Here is a 25,454-nt window from a genome sequence, read left to right on the forward strand (position 1 = left end):
TAATTCAACGCACCAACTGAATTTCAATCTTTAACGACATACTATAACATTAACGTTACAATTTTTGGGAAATTATGAAATTTCGATTTCCCAGCTAAATAAATCAGCTTTAAAAATCTGCCAGCATATAATGAGAGGACCAAAATATAAAAAAAATAAATAAAAAAAACCTCTGTAGGCTATGTAAATCATAAACAGGATTCAAGCATCCGTAAATGATCTCCATTTTGTCATACACAAAGTCTCATAGATTAATAAACAAAGTATAGATGCTTCAAAAATAAATACTTGAAAGCATAGATTGAAAATGTCTTTCACAGAGAGAAGTACTTTAAGAACTTATAATAATAATAATAATAATAATAATAATAATAATAATAATAAAGAATAATGACAATAACTTTAATCAGTATTCATTTAATAATTAAGCACCATTGTCAGAAATAAAAAACAGAATACATTCCTTCTTTTTGTGCCCCACCACCATCTTTTTGCACATATACAAATTTAGGCATTCAGTAGTAAATCTAAAAAAATAAATTACAGAGAACTTTAGGATCAAACATTTTAAGATCAAATATCAAAGACTGCTTGATTTAAATTTAGTGTTCATGTGTTTGAACAAAATTTGCCTGTCAACTATAAATGGTGATATTGTACACATTAACATCAAATATCCTTTGGTTTGATAAACATTAATAAACAATGACCTAGTCTATTTAAATCAGTGTGAAAGAACCAAAATTTTAGGTTCAGAACATTTTGATTTTACTGTTTTACTGTTGGGTAAAATTATAATAGTTCACCCAAAAATGAACATTCTCTCATCATTTACTCACCCTCATGCCATCCCAGATGTGTATGACTTTCTTCTGCAGAACACAAAGGAAGATTTTTAGAATAATATTTCAGCTTTGTAAGCACTCACAATGCAAGTGAATGGTGATCAGACCTTTGTAGCTACAAAAGTCACATAAAGGAAACATGAAAGTAATCCATAAGACTCCAGTGTTTAAATACATATCTTCAGACAGTATATAATAGGTCCTTTTTTACTCTAAATCTCCACTTTAACTATTACTTTCAGATGTGAAAGTGAAATTAAACAGGCACCACATGTGACTTTCAGATGTAAAAGTGAAAGTGGAGATTTACAGAAAAAAAGAAAAAAAAGACTTACATTTTGATCTGTTTCTCACCCACACCTATTATATCGCTTCTGAAGATATGGATTTAACCACTGGAGTCTTATGGATTACTTCTATGTTTAATTTATGTGATTTGTGGAGCTACAGAGGTCTGATCACCATTCAATTGCATTGTATGGACCTACAGAGTTGAGATATTAGTTTGTGTTCTGCTGAAGAAAGAAAGTCATACACATCTGGGATGGCATGAGGGTGAGTAAATGATGAGACAATTTTAATTTTTGGGTGAAATATCCCTTTAAAGCTAATAAAATAAACAAAAACTTATGTGCTCTCTTGAAGTTCATTGAGATGGTATAATGAGAAACTACTACAACAGCAGAAGAAAAGTGCATATCGAACATCTAGCCAACAAAACATTCTCAATTTCTGACAATCTGAGTATTTCATCATTGTACACTGATATGTAGTCAGTGTGACCACAGCTATACATAACTTATAGACTACCAAACAATAGGAAATATGCAAAAATAAATAATGTAATATGAGTTCTCTCAAAGTGCTAGATCCATATTGATGGAATACTGAATACTGTAAGACATGTAATAATGTGTATGCTTAAAATGTATATTCAAAATTATCTCACTACCGATATACTGTATATGAAGTTATATTTCCACTGTAGCACAAAATGTCAAGATATAATACACAACACTGGATCTACCTTTTCATCACCTCATACAAAAAGGACCTATTCCTTAACAAATTGAATGAACTTTGTTAGTTTGTAAATGCGTGCCCTGACCAGCTAGTTCTGGAGAAAAAAAAAAGTTAATTGAAAAATTGTCCCTTCAATTCTTACATTTTTTAACACGTCTCTTCACTATTGGCACATCCACAGTTGATGTTTGAAAGGTCTAATATTGATTGATTTATTTTTTATTTATTTATTTACTGTTAGGTCATGGGGGACACTTTTCACATATTCAGATAGGATATAATAAATACCCAGAAAATGATGAGTGGATGTATGGACCAGCATAAAGTCCTGCAGCTTGGTCTGATGGTAGCTGGACATGTACAGTATCTCCAGTTTGTAAAGGCAGCACTGCACTCCCTGATGCCTGATCCAGGTAACTTTTTTTGTATTCATCATATGTGTACATAACTGGCTCACTGTTCCTGTACAAGGCCACCCATACATTTCCCCCTTTGCAGTGAACATGGTAGGCAAAGTAGTAAATTCCAGGTATTTTGCAAGTGAAGATGCCTGTTTGAGGGTTGTAATTCTGGTTTCCATTATGTAGAAGCTTGTTGAAGACAACAGGTTGCCCAACTGAAGGAAATGGTGTTGTTAGCTGAGCAGTAAATGCAGGCATCTCTAGGCCATTCCTATGAAATATAGCTCCACCAGGCTTTTCTTTCTTATAACCACCTTTGATTCCATCTAGCCCAGGACCTGTCTCAGGAAGGATTTGCTCAGCAACAGGAAACTGAGCAGGAGGCCCAGGTGGCCCAGGAGGGCCAGGAAGACCAGGTCTTCCAGGCTGACCAGTGGGCCCACCAGGCCCAGGTATACCAGGAGGACCTAATGGGCCTTGAAGTCCTGGTTTTCCCTCGCCTGGTGGTCCAGGTTTTCCTGGTGGCCCATATTCCCCTTTTGGCCCTGGGAGACCAGGTGGTCCAATTGGTCCTGCTGGACCCTTTAATCCTGGGATCCCCATAGGCCCTGGATGACCTATCTCTCCTGGAAATCCACCTTCTCCTTTTGCACCAGGCTTTCCAGGGGCTCCAGGTAGGCCAGGTAAGCCTTTGTGTCCGTTTTCACCCTTAGGCCCCAACGAACCAGGTAAGCCTCTAGGTCCTGGCTGCCCGAATCCTCCTGGAAATCCTGATTTTCCTGGAAGTCCTGCAGGTCCTGGTTCACCTTTTGGACCTAATTGTCCCTTTGGTCCTACTGAACCTCCCTCTCCCTTTGGACCAGGGAAACCAATGCCTCCAGGAGGTCCCAAGAGACCTGGAGGACCCGGGAGGCCACTTGGACCTGGTGGTCCAATCATTCCAGGAAGACCACCATGACCCTTCTCACCTTTTGGGCCTTGAGGGCCAGGCAACCCACTATACCCTTTTTCACCTTTGGGGCCAGGATATCCAGGCTTGCCAAATCCAGGCAAACCTGGACCCCCAGGTAAACCAGGGGGACCTGGCTGACCTCTTCCACCTTGGAGACCTGGTTTCCCTGGCAACCCATCCAAACCAGGTTTACCAAAACCTGCTAGTCCTGGTGGCCCTGTTTGCCCTCTGTCCCCTGGAAATCCTGCCAGTCCAGGTTCTCCAGGTGCACCAGGCTTACCTGGCCATCCAGGAGCCCCAGGTAGTCCATTCAGTCCTGGCTTGCCAACACCTGGTAGCCCTCCTTGTCCTGGTGGCCCTGGAAGTCCAGAAGGTCCCTTTACACCCGGCAGTCCTGGGAGACCAATTCCATTTTCACCTTTTAGCCCTGGGATGCCAGGGAGCCCAGGAAGGCCCTTATCTCCAGGTTCTCCACGGGGCCCAGGTTGTCCTGGAAGTCCTTGTCCACCTATTTTTCCCACTCCTGGTAAGCCATGGGGTCCTGGAAGACCTGGAGGTCCCGGCAATCCTATCGGCCCTCCACCACCAATTGGTCCTAATTCACCCTTTGGTCCTGGTAAACCTATGCCCCCAGGTTTTCCTGGCAATCCTGGCATTCCTGGTTTTCCAATCCCAGGGAATCCTGGTGGACCTTGGGGACCAGGTTTTCCAGGAGGTCCTGGGATGCCATGACCAGGAAGTCCTGGGGGGCCCTGAGGCCCTGGAGGCCCCATTGGACCAGCTTCGCCAGTGACACCTTTCTCTCCTCTTGGAATAGTTTCACCTGGGGGTGGATGGAAAAAAAATTATGGATAAATAAATTATTTTATGTATTTCTGGATGTTTGCAAGTAAGAATCAACATATTTATATGTTTAATATTCATCTGTTTAAGAGTGAATGCAATAGAGCTAAAATTAGATAAAACAATATGTCTATTAGGAGACTGTAACCGTATGCACCATGACAGTTTCATCTATTACTATTAATGATGTATGATGTATTTTGGTGTCTTGGGCAATGAAAAAAAACAGGAATCAGACAAGAGCGAGTTGTACTATAAATGCATATGCAAAGCATTTTCTATGATCTTAATGGTATCTGTGTGCTGACCTACATTTGGATTAGATTTTAAACCAGTTAAAAGATTCAAAAGGAATATATGTATATTGGTCTAATGCTATCCTTGTGTGTGTTATGGTATTTTTTTAAGTTTGACGTAAACATAAATGTCATTAAAAACCTGATGGTAGGGTTTTCAAGAAGTTAACCTTTTAAAAAAATATATATAATTGCTATCTGTCAGTCAACTACATGGGGATCTGGCAACCATTGCTCTGTCCTCAATTATACAATGTTATCGTTGGCAGCTCTGTCTAATACTGTATATCATTTAACTATATCTTAATAATGTGCTTATGATCTCCCAGATTTCTTTATTGATAGTTCATATTATCTTTGAACTTGGCAATTTCTTAGACTTCATCTAAACAGTATCCCTGTCCAGAAATGCATAATTATTACCATCAAGTATTGTCCATATTACCTATGTATGTTATGGCAAAAAAAGCTGTCCTACAATAATATATTTTTGTACTTTTTACAAAAAATTAATGGCATTAACATCAATACAATACATTTCTGAGAGTGTTAGTGATTGTCAAGCAAGTTTTAAACCCAACCTTTTCCTAAATTGGGTTTACCCATGTGCATGGGTATCTGTGGACGTTCTTTTCCATAATGTGGAGGCAAAGGCATCTCATTTTCATATGGCATGTGTGGCATTTCCTTCCCATGGTAATGGTGTTGGGGTATTCCCTCATTGCCATGCAGCAGGTGAGGTAACTGTGGCAGAGGTTGGTGCTGTTGGGGCAGTGGTTGGTGCCCATAAAATGCCCCTGCATGGATATGATGCAACAGAAAGAGGTGCTCCACCAGTACAAACAAGCGGGCAGAGAGGAGAGGCTCAGCCATATCCTGTGGAATAAAGGGGAGGAGATGGAGTTGGTACTCTTGGAACAACACAAAACATTTCCTATGTCTTTACATGGGAAAGCTAGCAGGAAAACCAGCAAGTGCATTAAAAGCAATTCTATGCTTTTCTCAAGCAGCACATTTCGAGAAGTCAGGTTTAAGAGTTCAGTTGGCAACCATATGGTTATTTGATTATTTAGAGTCTGCCAGGACATTAATCAGTTCTGATAGGTTTTCTCATTGATGAAAGATAGAGAAGTGTGCATGTGATGAACAAGCATTTCATCACCACACCCGGATTAACTGAGTCTATGGATATCTGATCAATTTAGTCTGTCCCTCTAATTGATCTAAATGCCTCAGTGACAGTTTTGCCAGGATATGCAGTCTGACTGCCAATATACAGGGTTTAATCTGTTTGTATAGGAACAGTGGATTATGCAGGAGTGCTAGACTGCAGAGCCACTGAATTACATTTTCATTACTGTACTCGTAAACATTTCGACTGCACATCAAAGATGTTTGCCTGCTTAAAGTCTTTAGTCTGAACATTCTAGCCTAGGTTTAAAAGATAAATAAAACAAAATATTTCAATATACATCGCAAAAAAAATAAAAAATAAATAAATAATAATGTTATTAATAATGGAGGAGGGATGCCGGATGAATTGTTGCTTGTGAGATTAGATGAACCTGCTCCTTCCGAAATTAAGTTTAGTAATCCAATAAGACTATATAAACACCCTCTTCAAATGTTAAATGAGAAACAGCACTGCTGCTGTGCTTACACATCTTACACAATATCATCTATACTACTTGCTGCTTATTAAGTCATCGTAATTGGGCAGGCCAGATTTCTAAACACTGAATAGGTGTACTTCACAGGTAAATGTGGACAGTCATGTGTTAATGTATTCATCTGACTGACATTAGTAAACTGTGTCAGTTTAGAACGAGCCATTTTTGCAGCAAATTTCAATAAATGGTCTTCTAATAGTTACAGTATGTTTTCATAGAGCACCAAACTCTTTAATTCAATTTAAGATCAATAATAAAATTCAATTCAATAATGTGTTTGCTTTCCACAGTATATTGTTCCTTTTGTTGTTCATATTACATGGAGACATTCTCATTGCTTACATATTCACATATTACAATAGCCAAATAAAAAGCAGTGTCAGCGGTCTCTTTCTTCTCACATGATAAACAATTTTGAACTTACCAGTAAATCAATATTTCAAGTTTATTTATTTATTTGTTTGTTTGTTTAGTAAGTAGCATGTAATAAGCAGTCAAGATTTATCTTGCAGTAGTAAACAGTACAAATCAATGTATTTGATTTGATTTGATTTGATTTTGATTTAAACAACTTGCTGTACATTATCCCTACATATTTTATGCCATAGCTATTATTATTCAATACTTGAAAACAGGAAAAAAAATTCAATATTTCCACATGAAAAAGTAACATTCAAAATTCCTATAATGAATAATGCATGAAAAGAGTGTATTTTTGAAGTTAAAAATGCCTATACTAAAGAGAGAATACAAGACTTTGGTCATTTTTAAACATGTCCACTAGAGGGCACAACATTTAGAAAGTTTCTGTGAGTGTTTTAAAGCTCATCCCTTAAAAATCATAATTTAAAAAAATGAATTAAATATACAGTTAAAAACTATTGTCTTTGACCCATAATGAGGTGACAACATAATTGTTTCTGACAGTAAGTCCTCTCTCATAGCTCTATTAAGACTTGATGCTATCTTGAATTGTTACATGTAAAAAAAAAAAAAAAAAAAAAAAAAAAAAAAACCTCATTATATTTAGTCCCCTTTTTTTTTTTTTTTTTTTTTTTTTTACTGACTTAATTGGATAAGCTTATCTCAAAAATTAAAAAGTAATCAGAACTGATTAAATGTAGTTGTGAAAATGTCACTTTATTTAGCTGAGCTTAATAATTTTAATTAGCTGAATTTAAATTGGGGTTAGTTACGACAACTTCACTTTGGTTTACTGATCTTTAAGACCTGCTGCTCAGCCACTGTAAAGTTAGTGTTCAGTGTTCCCAGGGATGGGCAGTATTTCAGATACATGTATTTGAAATACATATCTGAAATACAAAATTGTACTTTGCATTTTAAACTCTTTGAAAAAGCAAATCAAAAGTAATTTGTATCTAAATGCTTTAAGTTAGGTATTTGTGTATTTTCAAAATACTTTGTGCCAGTCAACCTCTTTATTAGGCTGCTGATTTCCTATATCAACTAGTTCAGGCATGCCCCCCAACCCCACGCGAGCTGCAGATGTCAGAGAGAATGGCTCCCTCTAGCATTGTGTGAGCAAATGTTCTGCGTTCCTGCAAGCAAATATGGAGTAAGATAAGGTGAGGATGTGATGGTTGATTCTACTTGTTGCATAAAACATAATAATTGCTGGCAACTGTTATTTAATTTCCATTAAAATATTTAGGAAGCTATGATACTTCTCGCCAGCCAATGCAATGTGTGTCAACAGCATTTGGCGTGAGACACACGCTTTCAGGCTCCGTCTCACGGTCTCACGCTACCCAAGCAAATCTCATGCGAAATGACAAGACAACGTAATTAAATGTAAAGTAATTTAAAAATTGCTACAAATCTGCTCGTATGATTTTTTTCGTCGGTATGGCGTTTGGAATTTTGGACCATCACAGCAAATTTAGTTACATTCTACATTCATTTCATATTCGGCCATTTATAAGCGCTAATTGAAACGATTATCATGTTTCATGTGAGTACCACGTAGACCAGCACATCACACACACCTGTGTGCAGGTCAGGATAGGGCACATTTGTTAAACGAGTCATCTTTGCTGGATATCACAGAGCAGATGTGATCAATTTGAGAATAGAGAATATAGAGAATATTCTACTTTAAAGCGCTATAGAGGAAGTCAAATCTCTCAAAGACAGCTGTGTTGACATATCAGAATGCCTACGGATGATGAAAAGAGGACACAACAATGTGCGATACATCAACATCAATTACAAGGCTTTTGAAACTACACACAACAATTACTAAAACGCATCATGTTTTCACTGTAGTAACAATAACTGGTATTGTAACAGAAATGTTATTGTTTCATATAAAATCTATAAAGGGCAATAGAAGACTTTTTACAACTAAACTGAAATGTGTAGTTAAATGTATTAATGTTCTTATAACAAATACTAGTTTATTTTTTAGATTGACTAGCTGGCTTAATCATATTAATGAGGATGGCCTTAAATGCACTTTTAAACCATGGAAGAACTATATTGTAAACTTAAACTGGTCAAGTAAAATGAAAAAAGAGGTTTAAAATCTGGACCTGCATGAAATATGGACAATTTATGGACAAAATTTTTCCTCCTGTCCTCATGATGTCTAATATCCAGCAAACTGGCCATGTTTGTCAGATATTTCAAGAGATTACTTTGGTGTTACAAATTTAAGATGGTAGGCCTACTAACAAATAATGCTTGTTGTTTAATCAGCCCATGTCATCGAAATCTCACTCCAACCAGGAAGCCAAAGTTGGCAACCCAGGTCAACAGTGAAGAAATCAAAACTAGTCAGCAGCCAGCTAGCAAGCTAGTCTAACTAACGTTAGCGAGTTCACTAGCTATTGTTAGCTAGATCACTAGATAGCAAGCTAAAATGGAACATCATTTAGATTTGCCTTCAGTTAACATGAAGGAATAAAAGAGCACTGGCAAGGGGAAAATAGCGTTAGCACTAGCACTGGACATTAGCGTTAGCTAGCCAGTCTTGCTAGCTAATCGTTGTTGGTGCTAGCAACTGCTTGTGTATTTACTAGCTAGCTAGTCAAGTGTGTAAAGCATTACTCCTTGCTAGATAGCAAGAAAAGTACCCACTGTTTTACCCATGATTTATTTAATAGGGTTTGCCAAAAATAATAGCAGGCAGCAGTATAACTAAGACAAAAATAAGTATAGAAATGGCTGCTATTTGGCATTTTGCACTACATAAGTTTGCAGTCATGTACCTGTTTGTCATGTATTTGTCTTTAATTGATTGAAGAGGTAGGTGAAATGAAAACAAAAGTTTCTAAGCAGTTGTACACCAAAATGTTTTTTGCATTCAGAATAGGTCCAGACAGAATTCAGCCTAATAGTGATACTTAATTAAATGGCCAATTTTACATGTATTTTGTGTATTTTCAAGAAGTATTTTATTTTGATACATTTTTACCACACAGTATTTGGTATTTTATTTTGATACATTTAAACTGAGGTATTTTGATTTTAAATATCATGTATTTGTGCCCATCATTGAGTGCACCTAACTTTAATTAGCAAAGAAACTCTGCAAGTTTTGCATTGCAGGATGGTCTCTTCTTGAGAGACACAGACTACACAAATAATAGTTTAATTAGGAGATACATAGATGTCAACACTTAACACACAAACCTCAGTAATGGTGAGACTCAACAAACACCATTAAAAGAAGTAAAAGGTGAGCCCTTAACATCACCACACAACTATTAATCAACAGTGATGACAAAAACAACAACAACAGCCAAAAGACAGTCTGCAAATAACCAAAAAAAAAAAAAAAATAAATAATAATAATAAAATAAGCCTACAACACTAACATCATTATTTATTCATGCTGTAATGCATGCTGGTGCTGACAAGTCTTTGTTTGTTCAGACAACTTAGTTAAGTGAGTTTTGAGATGACAAATACTCTTGTTAATTCGACTAGTACAAATTTATAGAATTACAACTTATTATGTTAAGTTAGCTGGACAATTTAGTTGTGTCAACTCAAAAAAGCACCTTGATACGGCTAGATGTCAACAAAAAAAATTATAGTTTATATAGAATTGCACTTTAATTGAGTTCCTCTCAGTTTAGTCCTCATCCCTGTAGCAGTCTGGAACCATGGGAAACCCAGCCACCCAGAAATATTTTGTGACTTGTAAGGGCAATTAGAATGGAAGTGAATGGGGCCAACTTTACACTGATAAGATGTAGGTGATAAGTGATTTTATAGCAAATAATTAAATCATTTCAAGACCAATAATTTTTTTTACATCTAGTGGCTATACTTTTAAAACATTGTGTATTTTTAACGTTTACAGTCTGGCCAAGATTTTTGCATTTTTTTTTAAACAAATGAAGAGTTGAAAATATTTTTTGTGGTAATAAACGTTAGGCAACAAATGCTGTCAGTTAAGCTTAACTTGTACTGAGCCTGGAATATTCCTTTAAAAGCTTTGAAGCTTTTTACAGAATGATTACTTAATTCTAATACACAGATGTTGAGATCCGATCAGTGTGTGGGTGGGATGACAGAACTTTGATTCCCTTTTCTGTGCTATTGTAAACAGATATCTTGATTGACCTAGCATGAATAGAAAGAGACAAGGTAAAACATAAACTATATTACCTGGGATGCTGTCAGCCAGGATTATTGCGATATTTTCCAACACATCCATGTCTCTCCACATTTTCCAGTATATTTTTTATTTCATTTTTCTCAGGGAGAGGGCACATTTCAGACAGATACCCCATTCTAATGCTGACTCTTCGGCCAATATGAATTCCCATCCCGGTCCAAGTTGGTTTACGTATGCTAATTAGTGCTGGTTTGGTGTTGGTCTAACTGATGGACCAGTATTGCTAGGCTGTTTACTACCAAAACGTAGCTGGTAAAGCTTTTTGACCATGTAGAAACTAGTTAAGAAATCTGGTAAGAACACCAGCACACCAGAATCCTGTGCTGGTAGTCAGGTAGTCCTGCCCTAAATTGCACACCATTGTGAGCCAATGTTATTTTGCCGCACCCTGTCAGGCCATTTAAACAGATTCCAATTACATTTGGTGCCGCTAATGGTGTAGAAATTACAAGTCTCCCTGAAAAATTATTGAATCCTTAATTGTCATTCACAGTGCTAACCATCCGGAAGCATGTTCAGTATTTTGATTATTTTAGAAATGATGATATCAGAATGTAAAACAACAGTGGAGTGATTTACTGTTAGGAAATGAAGACACTTCACATACTCGGACACTAATTTAATAATTCATTCACTCCTTTATATTTCATACATTCATTCATTCATTCATTCATTCATTCATTTGTCTGTTCGAGAGCAGACACCAAACACAAAACAGACACTTGGAGGAGAACTGCTACTGAATTTTATTCGGCAGGCCTCTCTAATTTATAACTCTACCCAGATTTGTTTTTGAAGGATCGTGTGTTATTCCTCTTAGTGCTGACCATGTTGAGCCAAGAATTGTGACTTTGGAAAAACAGTCTTTGGACTGAGCCTCTGACCCAACTCCCTCTCTTGTTCTCTTCGGCGTGACTTGCAAGTCAAAGTGTCCAATTTTTTCTGTGACCAAAAATTAGGACATCAAAAATTGGATATGAACATTTCTCTGGCCTTATCTAAAAGAAGTGGCACAGAATATAATCAACTGCACTATGAATCCATGATACCCAGCCTGCATAAAGTTTTACAGGAATTTAAAAGCAATCTCAAGACATTTTGTACAGGAGAGGTCATATAAAAAAAATAAAATTAAAAAAAAAGAATGTAGCTCATAAAAGTTGTCCAAGACTTATGTTCATTCTGAACCCAAAAACTAGTCCTTGTCCAATCTAACTCCCCATGCTTATTTATAAAATTCACTAAGCCGAAATAACGTTCTCACTTTATTCCCTCTGGTTTACATTGGATGTTCAAGTATGTCAGAACAATCTACAGTACAGCTTTCTGTGCTTAAGCCAAAGGCTACACACCTTTCTTTATAATACAATAAATGTATTGACAGACAATGGTCAAAACCACAAGTAGAAGAATTACAGAACAACAGCAAAGCTACATGTGAAGTCCACGGCAGAAGGCATGAACCAATGTTTTCTTCTGCTCTCACTCTTTCTCTCTCTCTCTCTCTCTCTGTGTGTTGTTTTGCCAACATTTACAACCGCAACTTTGTCTGCTTGGTTTTATGCCACAGCTTTGTTATCACCCTGCCCCTTATTTTAAAATAATCAAATTTCCATTCCTACTTCAACATTTCTGACTGCTTCCAGATGTTTCACTTCAATTCACAATAAACAAATATGAGTTTGAAGAAGAACATGCTGGGTGTCAACCGTATACAGTTGTTGATTATAGGGTGGCATGATATGAATGTTGAACTATGCTCAGCCCCCGATGGAGAGAACACAAAACCTGGAGAGTCAATGATACTTTACAGCTTTACTAATTATTTTGGCCTTACTCGCCTCCAAAGCCTTTGTATTAACTATTGAGAAGAAAAAAGAAAATCATTTCCATCTACAGTGTCCAATTTATTTCGCCTTACCATAGGCAAGTTGTAACATAAAATGTGGACTTGCCCTCAATCTGAACCCAGTAACTCTTGCAGTGAAAGGTAGTTTGACTTGACTAAGGCACTTTCGGGGTTCCTAAGGTAATGGAACACAATGGAAATATCAGGGAATTTCCAGATAAGTAAAGTAATGGAAATTAATATAATTTTACAAATCATGGACATTGCTATAGTTTAAAAACCTTTTTCTAGTTGTTCTCTGTTTTAAAATATTGAATCGGCTAAATATTGCTGTTTGTGAGAACTTGTCAAGAATCCTTTTGATTTCGAGGATTGGTGCCTGACATACAAATGAAAATCTCTAAAAAATTATTTGTAAAAATCTCATAATCACAAATGTATGGAAGGCCATGGAAATGTCCTGGAAATTTACTGGAAAAAGTGAAAACCCTGTGCTTCTTCCCAGGTTGCTCAGGGGACATAGTCCCTGCAATTAAATAAAGTACCAGAAGTCACTTTAAATAAAAAGCACATGCAACATGCCAAGTGATCCAATGTAGTCTGTAATATCTCAGCAAATCCGTTTTTCTGTACTGGGGCTATTTTCAATATAAAGAACTTGTGGTGATGAAACTGGATTTTGTGTAGATATATAATTTATCATTTGGACAGATGTTTTGCATTGTCTAATGTCAAAGTCTTACAAAAGTCAGTTGTAAATAAAATAGGTCAGCATGAGGTGCGGGTTTTCTATAACGCTGGAAAAAGGATTCACGGTTCTGCTGTTTTGGGTCAGGCTACTGAATTTGAAACACCTTAGTGTGCTTTTCAGTCAGCAAGATGGTGATAATGAGGTGCCGACAGTAAACAGCTGCAGATGCCAAAGTACACACACGCATGCATACAGGCACACATACACATGATTCCATGTTCCCACCCAATCAGCCAGTGCAGGTCTTTCTCTCTCTCTGGAATAATGTTAGTATTGGAGAGTGTGTTAGAGGGACTTTTCTCCCATTAAAGTGACATATCTACAAAACTCACACACACACAAGTTTACTTATGGCTGGATTACACAACACATATTTACACCGATTTTAACCCTGAGTCTCAGTCGGGCAGAGTAGGTGCTAGTCGCCACTAGTCGGCTCCAGTCTGCAGATTTTGAGAGAACTGGAGTCTGAGAATATCACATTGTGTATGTGTCATGGAAGCAAGCCAGACACGGAAGGTTGGTGAGAACCCAGTCGCGGGTATGTTTAATAGAACAATATACAATATACAGGCAAGGAACTAGGTTAAACAGGATAATAACTGCAGTACACAGGATAAACCAGGAGAGAACTTGGAAGGGTCTGTACAGGCATAGATGAGACTAGACAATGATTGTAGTGAGTGGATAGTATAGTATATATAGTGTCCTTGATGAGTCCATGATGAGTGACAGGTGGTGCTAATCAGAATGAAGGTGAATTGGAGCGGGTGATACTGGATGATGAGGAGACCAATGGAGGCATGACAGTACCCCCCCATGGGCCGCTCCCGAGGCCCAAAGAACCCAATGTCGAGATCGACCTCATCCATGAGGGGCAGGGTGGTTTGGATGTTCTTGGTGGAAGTTGGAGAGGAGAGTAGGGTCGAGGATGTCGGTGTGTGGGACCCAAGACTGCTCCTCTGGACCATGCCCCTCCCAGTTGACCAGATATTCTAATCTCTCCTGCTGACGTCAGGAGTCTATTATGGCCCGGACTATGTACACTACCGGTCAAAAGTTTTGAAACACTTACTCATTCTTTCTTATAATTTTTTTTCACATTTTAGAATAATAGTAAAGTCATTAAAACTATGGAATAACATAAATGGAACTATGGGAATTATGTTGTGATTAAACAAAATCCAAAATAAATCAAAATTGTGTTATATTTTAGCATCTTCAAAGTAGTCACCCTTTGCCTAGAATTTTCGGAAATGTACTCTTGACATTTTCTCAACCTAGCTTCTTGAAGTATCACCCTGGGATGCTTTTTAAACAGTATTGAAGGAGTTCCCATCTATATGCTGGGCAACTTATTGGCTGCTTTTCTTTATTATTTGGTCCAAGTCATCAATTTCAAAAACTTTTTTTTTAAATTACATTTTAGATTTATAATGAAATAAATTAATATGGTGGCACAATTATATTTTTGTCTACAAAACTAATTTCAAACATTTAAGCATACGCCTTCAGATCAAAAGATTTTTAAGATCATGGGAAACATTTTGGTCAAGCGTTTCAAAACTTTTGACCGGTAGTGTATGCTGGTCCATCCTCCAGGAGCAGCGGCGGAGGTGGATCACGTCCTTTATTGGCCTCTGGAATAGATGGAGAAAGAGAGGGTAAGTAAGGTTTAGTAACGATACATGGAAACTAGGAGAAATACGATATTGTGGTGGGAGCTGTGAACGGTAAATGACTGGGTTGATCTGTTCCATGATTGTGAAAGGACCTATGTATCGGGGACTTAAATTTCTGCAGGGTAGATGTCCCTGGTGGAGAGCCACACCTTCTGACCAGGATAAAATTGTGGTGTGGGTGATCTTCGGACATTGGCATGGATCTTTTGGTGGCAGACAGCACACTTAAGGTGGACATGACACTATGTCCTCAGGAAGGCCATAATTCCTGAAGTCATGTTGGAATAGTGCCTCCGCTGTCTCTAAGGCCGTGGGGAGTCATTTGAGGGGAATAAGATGACACGCCTTAGAGAACCGATCCACAGCAACCAGAACACAGGTATAACCTTTGGATGGGGGAGGTCTGTGATAAAGTCAGTCCCCATGTGGGACCATGGTCAAAGTTGGAGAAGTAAGGGAAGGAGTTTACCAGTTGGTAGACGTCAAGGGACTTTATCTTGAGCATACTCTGTATAGACTTAGACGTGGTTAGCGACATCTTTAGAAAGCCGGGGCCACCAATGATCTGGATCAATGTGAGGGTTTGGGAAATTCCTGGGTGTCCAGATCCAGGAGAAGAGTGGAGCCATTCTAACAGCTGATGGCGGAGTGGAGAGGGAACATAAATACATCCTGGAGGGCAGTCATTAGGAGCTGGTTCGTCAGAGGTTGCCTGGGCGATTTGCCGATCAATCTCCCATTGTATAGGGCTAACAAGGACAGAGGGAGGAAGAATGGTCGATGGGTATTTTTAAATCTTTTCTTATTTTAATAGTCATGTAGTGAAATCCATCCTGTTATGTTTCACGTTATCCCCATGCTGATGTACCACTGTTTGGACAGTGTAAACTTTACGCACAGTTTGTGGCTTGAACAGGCAGATTCATTAACACTTGACCGAGTTTTGAATGTAATGCGTCTTAAACCACCTCTGGACGTGATCAGATTTACATCCGTCTCGAATCCATCTTGGAGGGCATTTACACTTGGTCTTTTCATGATCGGATAGCTATCTGATCAGTAAAAACACATGAAGTGTAAATACCTCCATAGACTATCCCTAACGCAAACCCTAATCTTACCCCTAAAAGAAAGCCATTTGCATTTTTAGAACTTAGAAAACATTATTTGTTTATGAAAGTTGTAAATATAATGTGTTAATTCAGCACAAGTAATTAGACAAAAAATTATGCATTAAAAGTTAATGCAATGAATCATGCCACCATATTTTCCTTTCAGCAATTCAGCCTTAAAGTGCCATCTCCATGTTTCTGTGAGTCTTAGTCAGTATGGGGTAGTAAGCACAGCCTCAGCGCTACAGGCAACGCATAGCTGTACAGACAACAAACCAATGGCTGATCAAAAACAGCAGGACAGAGAAGAGTGCTGGGATCATCAGATGCATTTTTTTGTTTTTTTTTTTTTGTTTCAAACTACATTTAACTGTACACAGCATCCTCAAAATGCTACAGATGCTGAAAAGCAGACAGAACAAAAATGCTTAAAGTGTGATTTATACTATGGAAGAAGCCAAACTTTTTTCTCCTGAATGAACTGAAACACCAAAGGCGAACGAAGCAGGTGTTTATACTACACACGGCATCGCTTAAATTTTTTTTCCGTTTAGAGTGATGCCACATGTTTAACTTACTGTTCCAGTGGGGGCCTGGGTAGCTCAGTGGTGGCCTGGGTAGCTCAGTGAGTAAAGACGCTGACTACCACCCCTGGAGTTCGCGAGTTCAAATCCCAGGGCGTGCTGAGTGACTCCAGCCAGGTCTCCTAAGCAACCAAATTGGCCCAGTTGCTAGGGAGGGTAGAGTCACATGGGGTAACCTCCTCGTGGTCGCTATAATGTGGTTCGCTTTCGGTGAGGCACGTGGTGAGTTGTGCGTGGATGCCGCGGTGGATGGCGTGAAGCCTCCACACGCACTATGTCTCCGCGGTAATGCGCTCAACAAGCCACGTGATAAGATGTGCAGATTGACGGTCTCAGACGTGGAGGCAACTGAATATATATATATATATATATATATATATATATATATATATATATATATATATATATATATATATATATATATAATTATTTTATATTGATATCAATTAATCGTTATCATGTAGTTAATTCAATTAACAATTTTAATGGATTGAAAGCCCTAATACTTATGTATATGCTGAGGTGGAGCATGCAGATATTACTGAGGGCAGTGGAATGTAGAATCAGCTGACAGAACTGACTGTGGGCCAGAACTGAAGCCTGGGACTGTAAAACACATTCTCTCTCTCTCTTTCTCACTCACTTTCTTAGTCACTCACTACTTTCGAGTAGAAAGGAAGTTTTTCATGTAACCATATGTTTTTGTCCATGGGGAAAATGAGGTTTGGGGCCATTTATAAACCAAGATGAGGTGGCAGAGAGCCCTTAACTTTAAAGAAAGGAACATGGACCATTCTCAGGAATGGGTGTCATTGCGGCAAAGAAAATTTAAGGAAACAATAAAAAAAAAAAATATTAAATTGTATAATTGTATAAATTCAGTTACAGTGCTACAGGGTTGAACAGAAGGATGTGACAAAGACATTTTATATTTATTAATATACCCTTTCTGAAAATAGTGAGAGCATGATATTTTAAATTCAATAAAAGCTAATTTAAGTATAATTAGATTTAGTTTTATTCTAAATAGACTGTGATGAATGGGGTTATTTAGCAATTGGCTGGTATTCCACTTAAATAGAAATATTAAAAAATGTAAAATATTTTGCAAATAATAATAATAATTATATATATATATATATATATATATATATATATATATATATATATATATATATAGTATTTTTAAAATGTATTTTTCATTAAAATGCTTTAAACGTTAATTTTGCCCCTTGAGAGTATTAACTCTTTTAACACCAAATTCTGACAATGATCAACACTTAAACAAAGTTACTGCAATCCATTTTGGCATGCAAAAACAAAGCACCAATTGCAAACTAAATTTTTGGTTTGTTTTTATGTCCGATCAATAGTGCATTTCTAATTATTCACTATGTGTCAATATTTATTCTTTATCAGCACTATTTGCGTTAGATGATTTTCATTCTTTTTTTATTCTCTCTTGTTCCAGCTGGACACTGATGCTGGTGATTTATATAACTGCAAACACAGGCCAGGGTCAGAGGTGTGCGGGTGCATTTGTGAGCTTATGTGTCAGATTCCAAGTCCACATTCCCCTAGTTCTGCACGTGCACAGAGGCCAGTGGCTTTCGGCTTTTCACAGTTCCTACTTCAAATCTGTGCATTCTTCCACACTACAGCAAGATCAGCCCAGGTGTGTGTGTGTGTGTGTGTGTGTTTGAAACTAGAAAAGAGACCCAAATTAAACTATGTCAGACAAGGGTGGGGTGTTAGAGCTGTGGAGTATGAAATTTGTGCCAAATACTTTCAGGCCTTTCATACCTAGTTCATACCAAAACTACATGCCCACAGTTCCCATAATCCACACTAATCATAAGCAAAAACTTTCTCCCTTGTGCAGTGTCTGTTACAGTTACTGCTGTGAAGCAGGAAGAAGCTTTGTAACTCTTCTAGTAGATGTACTAAAAACTTCAAGGTGTGTTAATTGCACAGGTAAAACTAACCTATGAGGTCTACTGAACATTGTTATAAAGGCATGATAAATGCCTGAATTCTATAGCTGTAATGAACAGACCATTTCCTGATGCACTTTATTTTCATTTTATTTTAATTTACTAAAACATACAATATTTCACATTATTTCAATGGAACATACAGAGCTAAAATATTAAGCTCACCAAGGAGCCAGCATAATCACATGAAAAATTTACATGCTACCGAATGTTCCGGTACCCAGAAATCGAGCCCATTCTGTCAAATTACTGACAAGCACCACCTGCCATCAGACATTTTTGTTGTTAGTTGTAACGTGTTCACCTTTTCCTGTGGCGCTACCTCAGAGACACAGGTTCAGGTCCCTATAACCAGGAGGTAATCATGTTTACATAATCAATGATGAGCCGGAAGTTCCTTTTCTCTCTAAAATTAAATTTTTACACCAGTTACATTTAGGTTTAGGGTTGGGGATTGGGTGTAAAATTAAAATATGCATTCCAGTTGACTGTATTATATAATTTACAACTAAAAATACAACTTGCTTTTGGCACCACTACACACATTTTACCTTGAAATTGGAGTTCACATCATACATTCGACAACACTTCCAGGTTTGGCCACCGAGGGCAGTGTTTCGAATTTTGGTAAGCACAGATCTTTTTCAGCAGCAGAACTTTCAACCTGCTGTCTTAGAATTCACAGGGAGATCAGTCTGCAAAAAGACTTGTTGATGTCACTCCCTAAAATATGATGTCAGAATGCCTTCCCTGTATTCTTATTCAGCCCCGCCCCTTTTCAGCACTCAGCTCTTATGCATTTTGTCATCTAACTTCTTGTTTGTATTGAAGCTACTGAGAAGAGTCGAACAAAATGAAATACGTGTGGGAGCACAGAAAGTTTTTTTCAGCAAGAGTTGACGGTGTGTGTTTACACAGTATATTAAGTGAAGAAGTACTGATGATGTGAGCATGTTAAGCTTATGCTGTTGCATGGACATTTAAACAAAGAATCTGAGTTCATTGTAATCCTTGTTGTTCCATTTTATCGATGCAGAACATAATACTTGTGTTATTTCACATGCAAGTTCATAACATTAAAATAAATTACATGTGTACTTTTTAAAATATATTTGTCACCCCACATTTTTAAAATGCTTAAATGTGATTATAATTGTTGTAAACGGAAAAATAAAATGTGCACTTTCACATGTATGTGTATGTGTGTGTGTGTGTGTGTGTGTGTGTGTGTGTGTGTGTGTGCGTGTGTGTGTGTGAATATAGTGGCACTTCTTCGCCATCCTGGTTTAACACAAAAATGTTTCTCACCTTAACTATAAGGTGGGTGAATGACATGAGAAGATGGCGTGGAGGTGTCATAAGGAGATACTTTTAATGGGTTTGTGTTGTCTCTTTGAGTTTCATGAGCACAGAGGCATCTCAGTATATTCACAGCATGAAGGTAGGATTCTGTGGATTTATGAATGAAGTACTCTTGTTTTAAAATCTCCTCCCTCTACTCCCAGTAATGACATCTCTGAACACTTTAAAATACTCATGATAACTTTTGGCAACTCTTCAACATATAAATCCACTTCACTAGCTAATTACGCTTTGACATCAACACCATAGATATCTATATATGACCGCTAGACAATATTTTCAAGATGGCTGCACGCTAGTTTCTCTGGTGCATAAGGTGAATAGCTGAAATTAACAAACCACTTCCTCTTATGCTTTTTTCCCTCTGTGACATGCACTGGGCTGGGCTTTCACAGTCTTCCAGGGGAAAGTACACATAATAAATGCAGAAATTCTGATTAGCCTTGAGCCTTTTCAGGCAAATATCTGGCGTCTTAGAAACCAAATTTGAGCTCTGAGCCAAACCCCTTTTTAAACAGAAGACGCCTGGCCCACCGCATTTTGGTGTTCTCGTTTCAGTACAATGCTGATTTGACATTAAAAAAACTACTGCCAGAGAAGACCTGTAATCCTGTCATCTAGGATGGAGAAGATTTGTACGGTAAACAACTTTTGGCCTTCACGTAGAGGTCAGGACAATAGCTGCATTCATGATCCAAAAAAAAATTTTTTTTTTCCATTTAATATGTGTCATGAAATGTATCTATGGTGCAAAACATCCCTGACCACCAAAAAGTATTGTGTTCCCTCTGTTCTAGGGTTTGGCTCCTATTTGTGAAAGAGACATTTGTGTGTGTCTTTCATTCAGATAAAAAACAGTTATAAAACATCAATCTGTTAATAGCCGGAGGGAATTGAAGAATGAATGTCACAGGTCAGACTGTGTCTGTGACGGTTTAATAAATCAAGCTACTCAGGGAAGTTTTAAAAAATGAAGAAGAGACAGCAGTGTTTTCAAGGTTCATTGTAGCATTCTAATGCAAGCAGCTGGATAAAGTATAGTTTGTCTGATTAATATCAAGTGGTTGTATGTATATAAGAGATGCTCTTTACCTAAACAGTTCAAGGGGTTAAAAACTGACAAAACAAAATAAGTTACCCCAGGAATATGCAAACATGAACCTGATGTCCTCCATGTTTCCTATTCTCTCTGACATAAAGTCCTTGAACGTGACACTCTCATAATAACGACTTTAGAAGTGGAAAGTAGCATAATACCGAAAGTACATGAAGGCAGCATTACTGTTGTAGTGCAAGGCAGCTATAAATGTTTTAATATATGTAAGGAAGACAAACCAATCACAATCACTCTGCAGCTTGTAAGAAATTTGTAATAAAAAAGACCAATCTCAATTCTGTATGCAAAAATCATGCTGATGTCATCAATACCAGTTACATTTTGAATGCTGAACACTCTATCAAAGTTAGTGGGAGATTTGTTTAGTAAAATTTCCTATTGCATGATTAAGTACAGTAGGAAGATAATCGATTAACCCTATTTCATAATAAATTAAGTGGCTGCCCAGTCCTTTTAATTTGGAGTAATTATTAATAAATATTAATCATGAAATTAGTGTTTAAATCCTCCAACTTAAAATTATCCTAACCATTGCAAATTGCAGTGACAATTTCATTTGTTTAGTGATCAGTGTCAGGCAAAGAGTGAAAAAAAAAATATTTTTTTTGTTCTGACATTTCCCAACAAAGTCATATGGTCCAGAGATATAAAGCATGAGACAAAATCAAAATGGAAGTGCTGGCTAGCACTACAACTTTGCCTTAATGTCTAGAGCTGGTCATCTGCCCCTAGGAATATCTTCTGAACCCTGGAGATATACCATTGATTTAACACAGAGAAGAAAGTAGACAGAAGAGTATACAGCTGCCCCTGGCTTACATGCCCAATGTCAAATCAAAGTGAAACTAGTGTGAATGTTGCATGGACAACTTTTATGGTACTTTGGTGTTCTTTATTACACTTTAAAGAAAGTCACTATCAACTTGTTGTAACATTGGTTCAAGTAGTGGAAGAGAGGAGATGCAGGAGTAGATAAGCCTTTTAATTGAGGATGCAGGAGTGGAACAAATCTTATACAAGGAGTCAGTCTAGGAAACACGCTGGAGTGGAAGACTAAGTAACAACTCAATAACAAAACATAACCTATTAACACCACAACATAATACAAGAACTGACAAGGAATGAACAAAACTGGAGGGTATTTATACACAAACATGCTGATGAGGGAACGGAGAACAGGTGAGGAGGATTGGGAACAGATGGCAGTGATGAGGGCAGTGCATTATGGGAAGTGTAGTCCAGGGGAAACCAAGGATGGATGACACAAAACCATATCAAAATAAGAGTCCACAGAACAGAACGGTGAATAACTGTGACATTACCCCCTCCCCCCTTTAAAGGGCAACTCCTGGCACCCCAAAGATGGATGAGGAGGGTAGGGTGACGCAGAAGGTGAGGAAGGATCCAAGGAAGACGATCAGAGGGCATGGGGGACAGCTTCAGGGCTGGAATAGAATCAGAAGACCTGGGAGGCAGCCACAGAGCAGGGACTTGAGGGCTCGATGGCAGAGCCGGAGATGGGTCCGGAGACGGAGCCACAGGAGGATTTGGGTCTCTAGAGCAGGAACCGGAGGAGCTGGCAAAGCCACAGGATGATCGGGGTTTTGAGACACAGGTAGTGGAGGCCACGGTGGAATGGGCAGAGCCATAGGAGGTGGAGATCCAGGGATTGAGGGCGGAACAGTAGGAGACAGAGGGCGGAGCCAAGGAAGGGTCGATGGAGGCAGGAGGAGCCTGGAGAGGCTTGAAGGCAGGCAAAGCCGTGAGGGGCTTGAGGGGTGAAGCCGTGGAAGGCGGAGCCGTGAGAGATGGAGCGAGGGAAGGCAGAGCCATGGGAGGAGCAGCCAGGGGAGGCTCGAGGGGCGAAGCCGTGGAGGGCAAAGTCTTGGGAGGCTCGGGGCTATGAGTCCGTGGATGACTGCAAAGTGACTCCCATGGTAGAGAGTACAGGCAGAGACTGGGGAATCAACCTCCGCAGTCGTGAACATGAGCAGAGACTGGGGAACGACCTTCGTGGTCGTGAATATGGGCAGAAAGACTGGAGAGAAAGTGTCCTTTTCCTTCTCTTCCGGCCAGCAGGGAGTGTGGTTACAGGGACGGCCGAGACTACAGGCATTGGCTCAGGGACAGTAACCGCGGCAGGCGCGGGCACTGGCTCGTATACCGCGGCAGGCGCGGGGTTCTTGCCATAATTCACAGTGTAAGGGGAAAAATAAGTAGTGGAGTTACCTTGGTGACAGGGGCCATGGAAGGCGTGGAGCAAGGGTTTGTCTTGGGGGATAACAAGAGTGAGAGATGATGTATGGCTAGGGTAGTTCAAACGTATTCAACAAAAGAAAGACTCCCTACCTCCAGGAGGGCCATGATTCTGTGAAAGTTCAGTCCCATTCCATAAATGGTTTTGAGGCAGGTGTCTGGAAAAGGGCTTAGGGAAACGAGTTGACAGAACGTAAGTGTGTATTCCAGGAGAGGAAGGTCTTGACTAAATAGCTCCAGAAGTGGACCTGAAAGCTCTATAATCCGGATGAGTGTGTTCGGTGCCAATAGAAAGCTCCCGTTGGGTCCTATTGGTGGTCAGTACTTCTGTAACGTTGGCTCAAGGAGTGGAAGAGAGGAGATGCAGGAGTAGATAATAAACCTTTTAATTGAGGATGCAGGAGTGGAACAAATCTTATACAAGGAAACACGCTGGAGTGGAATAACTTTCTAACAAGGAATCATACTAGAAGATATGCTGGAGTGGAAGACTAAGTAACAACTCAAAATAACAAAACATAACCAACCTAGTAACACTTTAACAACATAACAGTACAAGAACTGACAAGGAATGAACACAACTGGAGGGTATTTATACACAAACGTGCTGATGAGGGAACGGAGAACAGGTGAGGAGGATTGGGAACAGATGGCAGAGGTGAGGGCAGTGCATTATGGGAAGTGTAGTCCAGGGGAAACTAAGGAAGGATTACACAAAAACCATATCAAAATAAGAGTCCATAGAATAGAATGGTGAATAACTGTGACACTTGTATAGAAAAAAAAAATACTTGTTTAAAATGTTTCCTTTTGTGTCCCACTTAAGAAAAAAAGTAATACGCTATTGAAATTACATGGCTGTGCTGATGAGTAAATTATAACAGAATTTTCTTTTTTTTCTTCTTTTTTTTTTTTGTGAACAATTCCTTTATTAGCTTTTTTATCATTAGATATTGTAGTTTTTTCTTATATAAAACAACTATAAACACACCTTTTGACCACTCAATTTCCATAACTTTTCTCATTGTTTCTGATATAAAATCCTGGATAAAGATTTTTTTTAAATATTATTATTTTAGAGAGATTGCACTCACAAAAATTCAATTTTTGCATTTTTTTAGACAACTTGATGTTTTAGAGCTAAGCATAACGAGAACACTACATTTACCATAAAAATCTCCATGACTTTTTACGATTATATTTAAATTCCATGACTTTTCAAGGACTGAAGAATTCAATACAATATGTCGATGTGTCCCCTTTCCTCCACAATCTAGGCAAATCCAAAATGATTAAAAATCCAAAAATTAACCAAAGTCCATTATCATATCGGTGATCTGACAAGGAATTCAAGAAATGTCAAAGCCATTATATCTTTACTTTCCCTTGTACACTGCACATTCGGTTTTACAGTGACTTGAAATTAGCATGACATAGCTACAGTCCACTTGAATTTCAGTTCCAGTCGATCTTTGCTGGATCAATATCAATATTTCGTGCAATATCACAAGCCACATCTGATTTCTAGTCCATATCGTTTTATTTTGACAGTATTAAATATGTATTGCACTCACCTCTCTCTCTCTCTTTGCCTCTCTCTGTCTCTGCCTGTCTGTTTATCTATTTGAGTGAGAAGTGAAGGAAGAAGATTCAGAAGACAGAAAGAGAACTGTAGTTAAATGCTTCAGGCAGCATGGTTTCCACTTTTAAGGACGGGTAGGAGGGGCAAGGCAAGTCTGTGAAGTAGGTAGGCAAAAAGAGAGGGAAAGAGAGAGAGAGAGAGAGAGAGAGAGAGAGGATCAAATAACCTTCCACCCAGGGCGTTGATGCAGTAGCTGTTATGACAGTTTACCAACAGTAAGCTCCTCTAAAATAAGTACTTATTCAAGTACATTGCAGTACTTTGCATCTTTAAGATCAAAACTGCACAAAAAGTAATTTCTCCAAAAGTTCTCCAGAAAGGGTGAATTATTCAGATGGTACTCCTATAAATAGGTAAACATTTGTGATTTAAATATGATTTAAAGACCAAATCAAGATAGGATGAGGATGACATGAAATTGTGGTAA

General features: G+C 38.3%; 1 protein-coding gene across 1 annotated transcript; it reads right to left on the bottom strand.

Annotated features, from left to right (window-relative positions):
* Window positions 1-397: 397 nt before the first annotated feature.
* Window positions 398-25,100, bottom strand: LOC127438940 (collagen alpha-1(VIII) chain-like). The gene is made up of 3 exons (XM_051694866.1): window positions 24,960-25,100; window positions 4,942-5,236; window positions 398-4,044 (listed from the first exon to the last, which is right to left on the bottom strand). Exons 2-3 carry the CDS (start codon window positions 5,231-5,233, stop codon window positions 2,135-2,137), a joined length of 2,202 nt encoding a protein of 733 aa, XP_051550826.1. The 5' UTR covers window positions 5,234-5,236; window positions 24,960-25,100; the 3' UTR covers window positions 398-2,134.
* Between the last annotated feature and the right edge of the window lie 354 nt (window positions 25,101-25,454).

The sequence above is a fragment of the Myxocyprinus asiaticus genome, chromosome 50 (genome assembly GCF_019703515.2).
Source record: "Myxocyprinus asiaticus isolate MX2 ecotype Aquarium Trade chromosome 50, UBuf_Myxa_2, whole genome shotgun sequence".
In the NCBI taxonomy this organism is placed as follows: Eukaryota; Metazoa; Chordata; class Actinopteri; order Cypriniformes; family Catostomidae; genus Myxocyprinus; species Myxocyprinus asiaticus.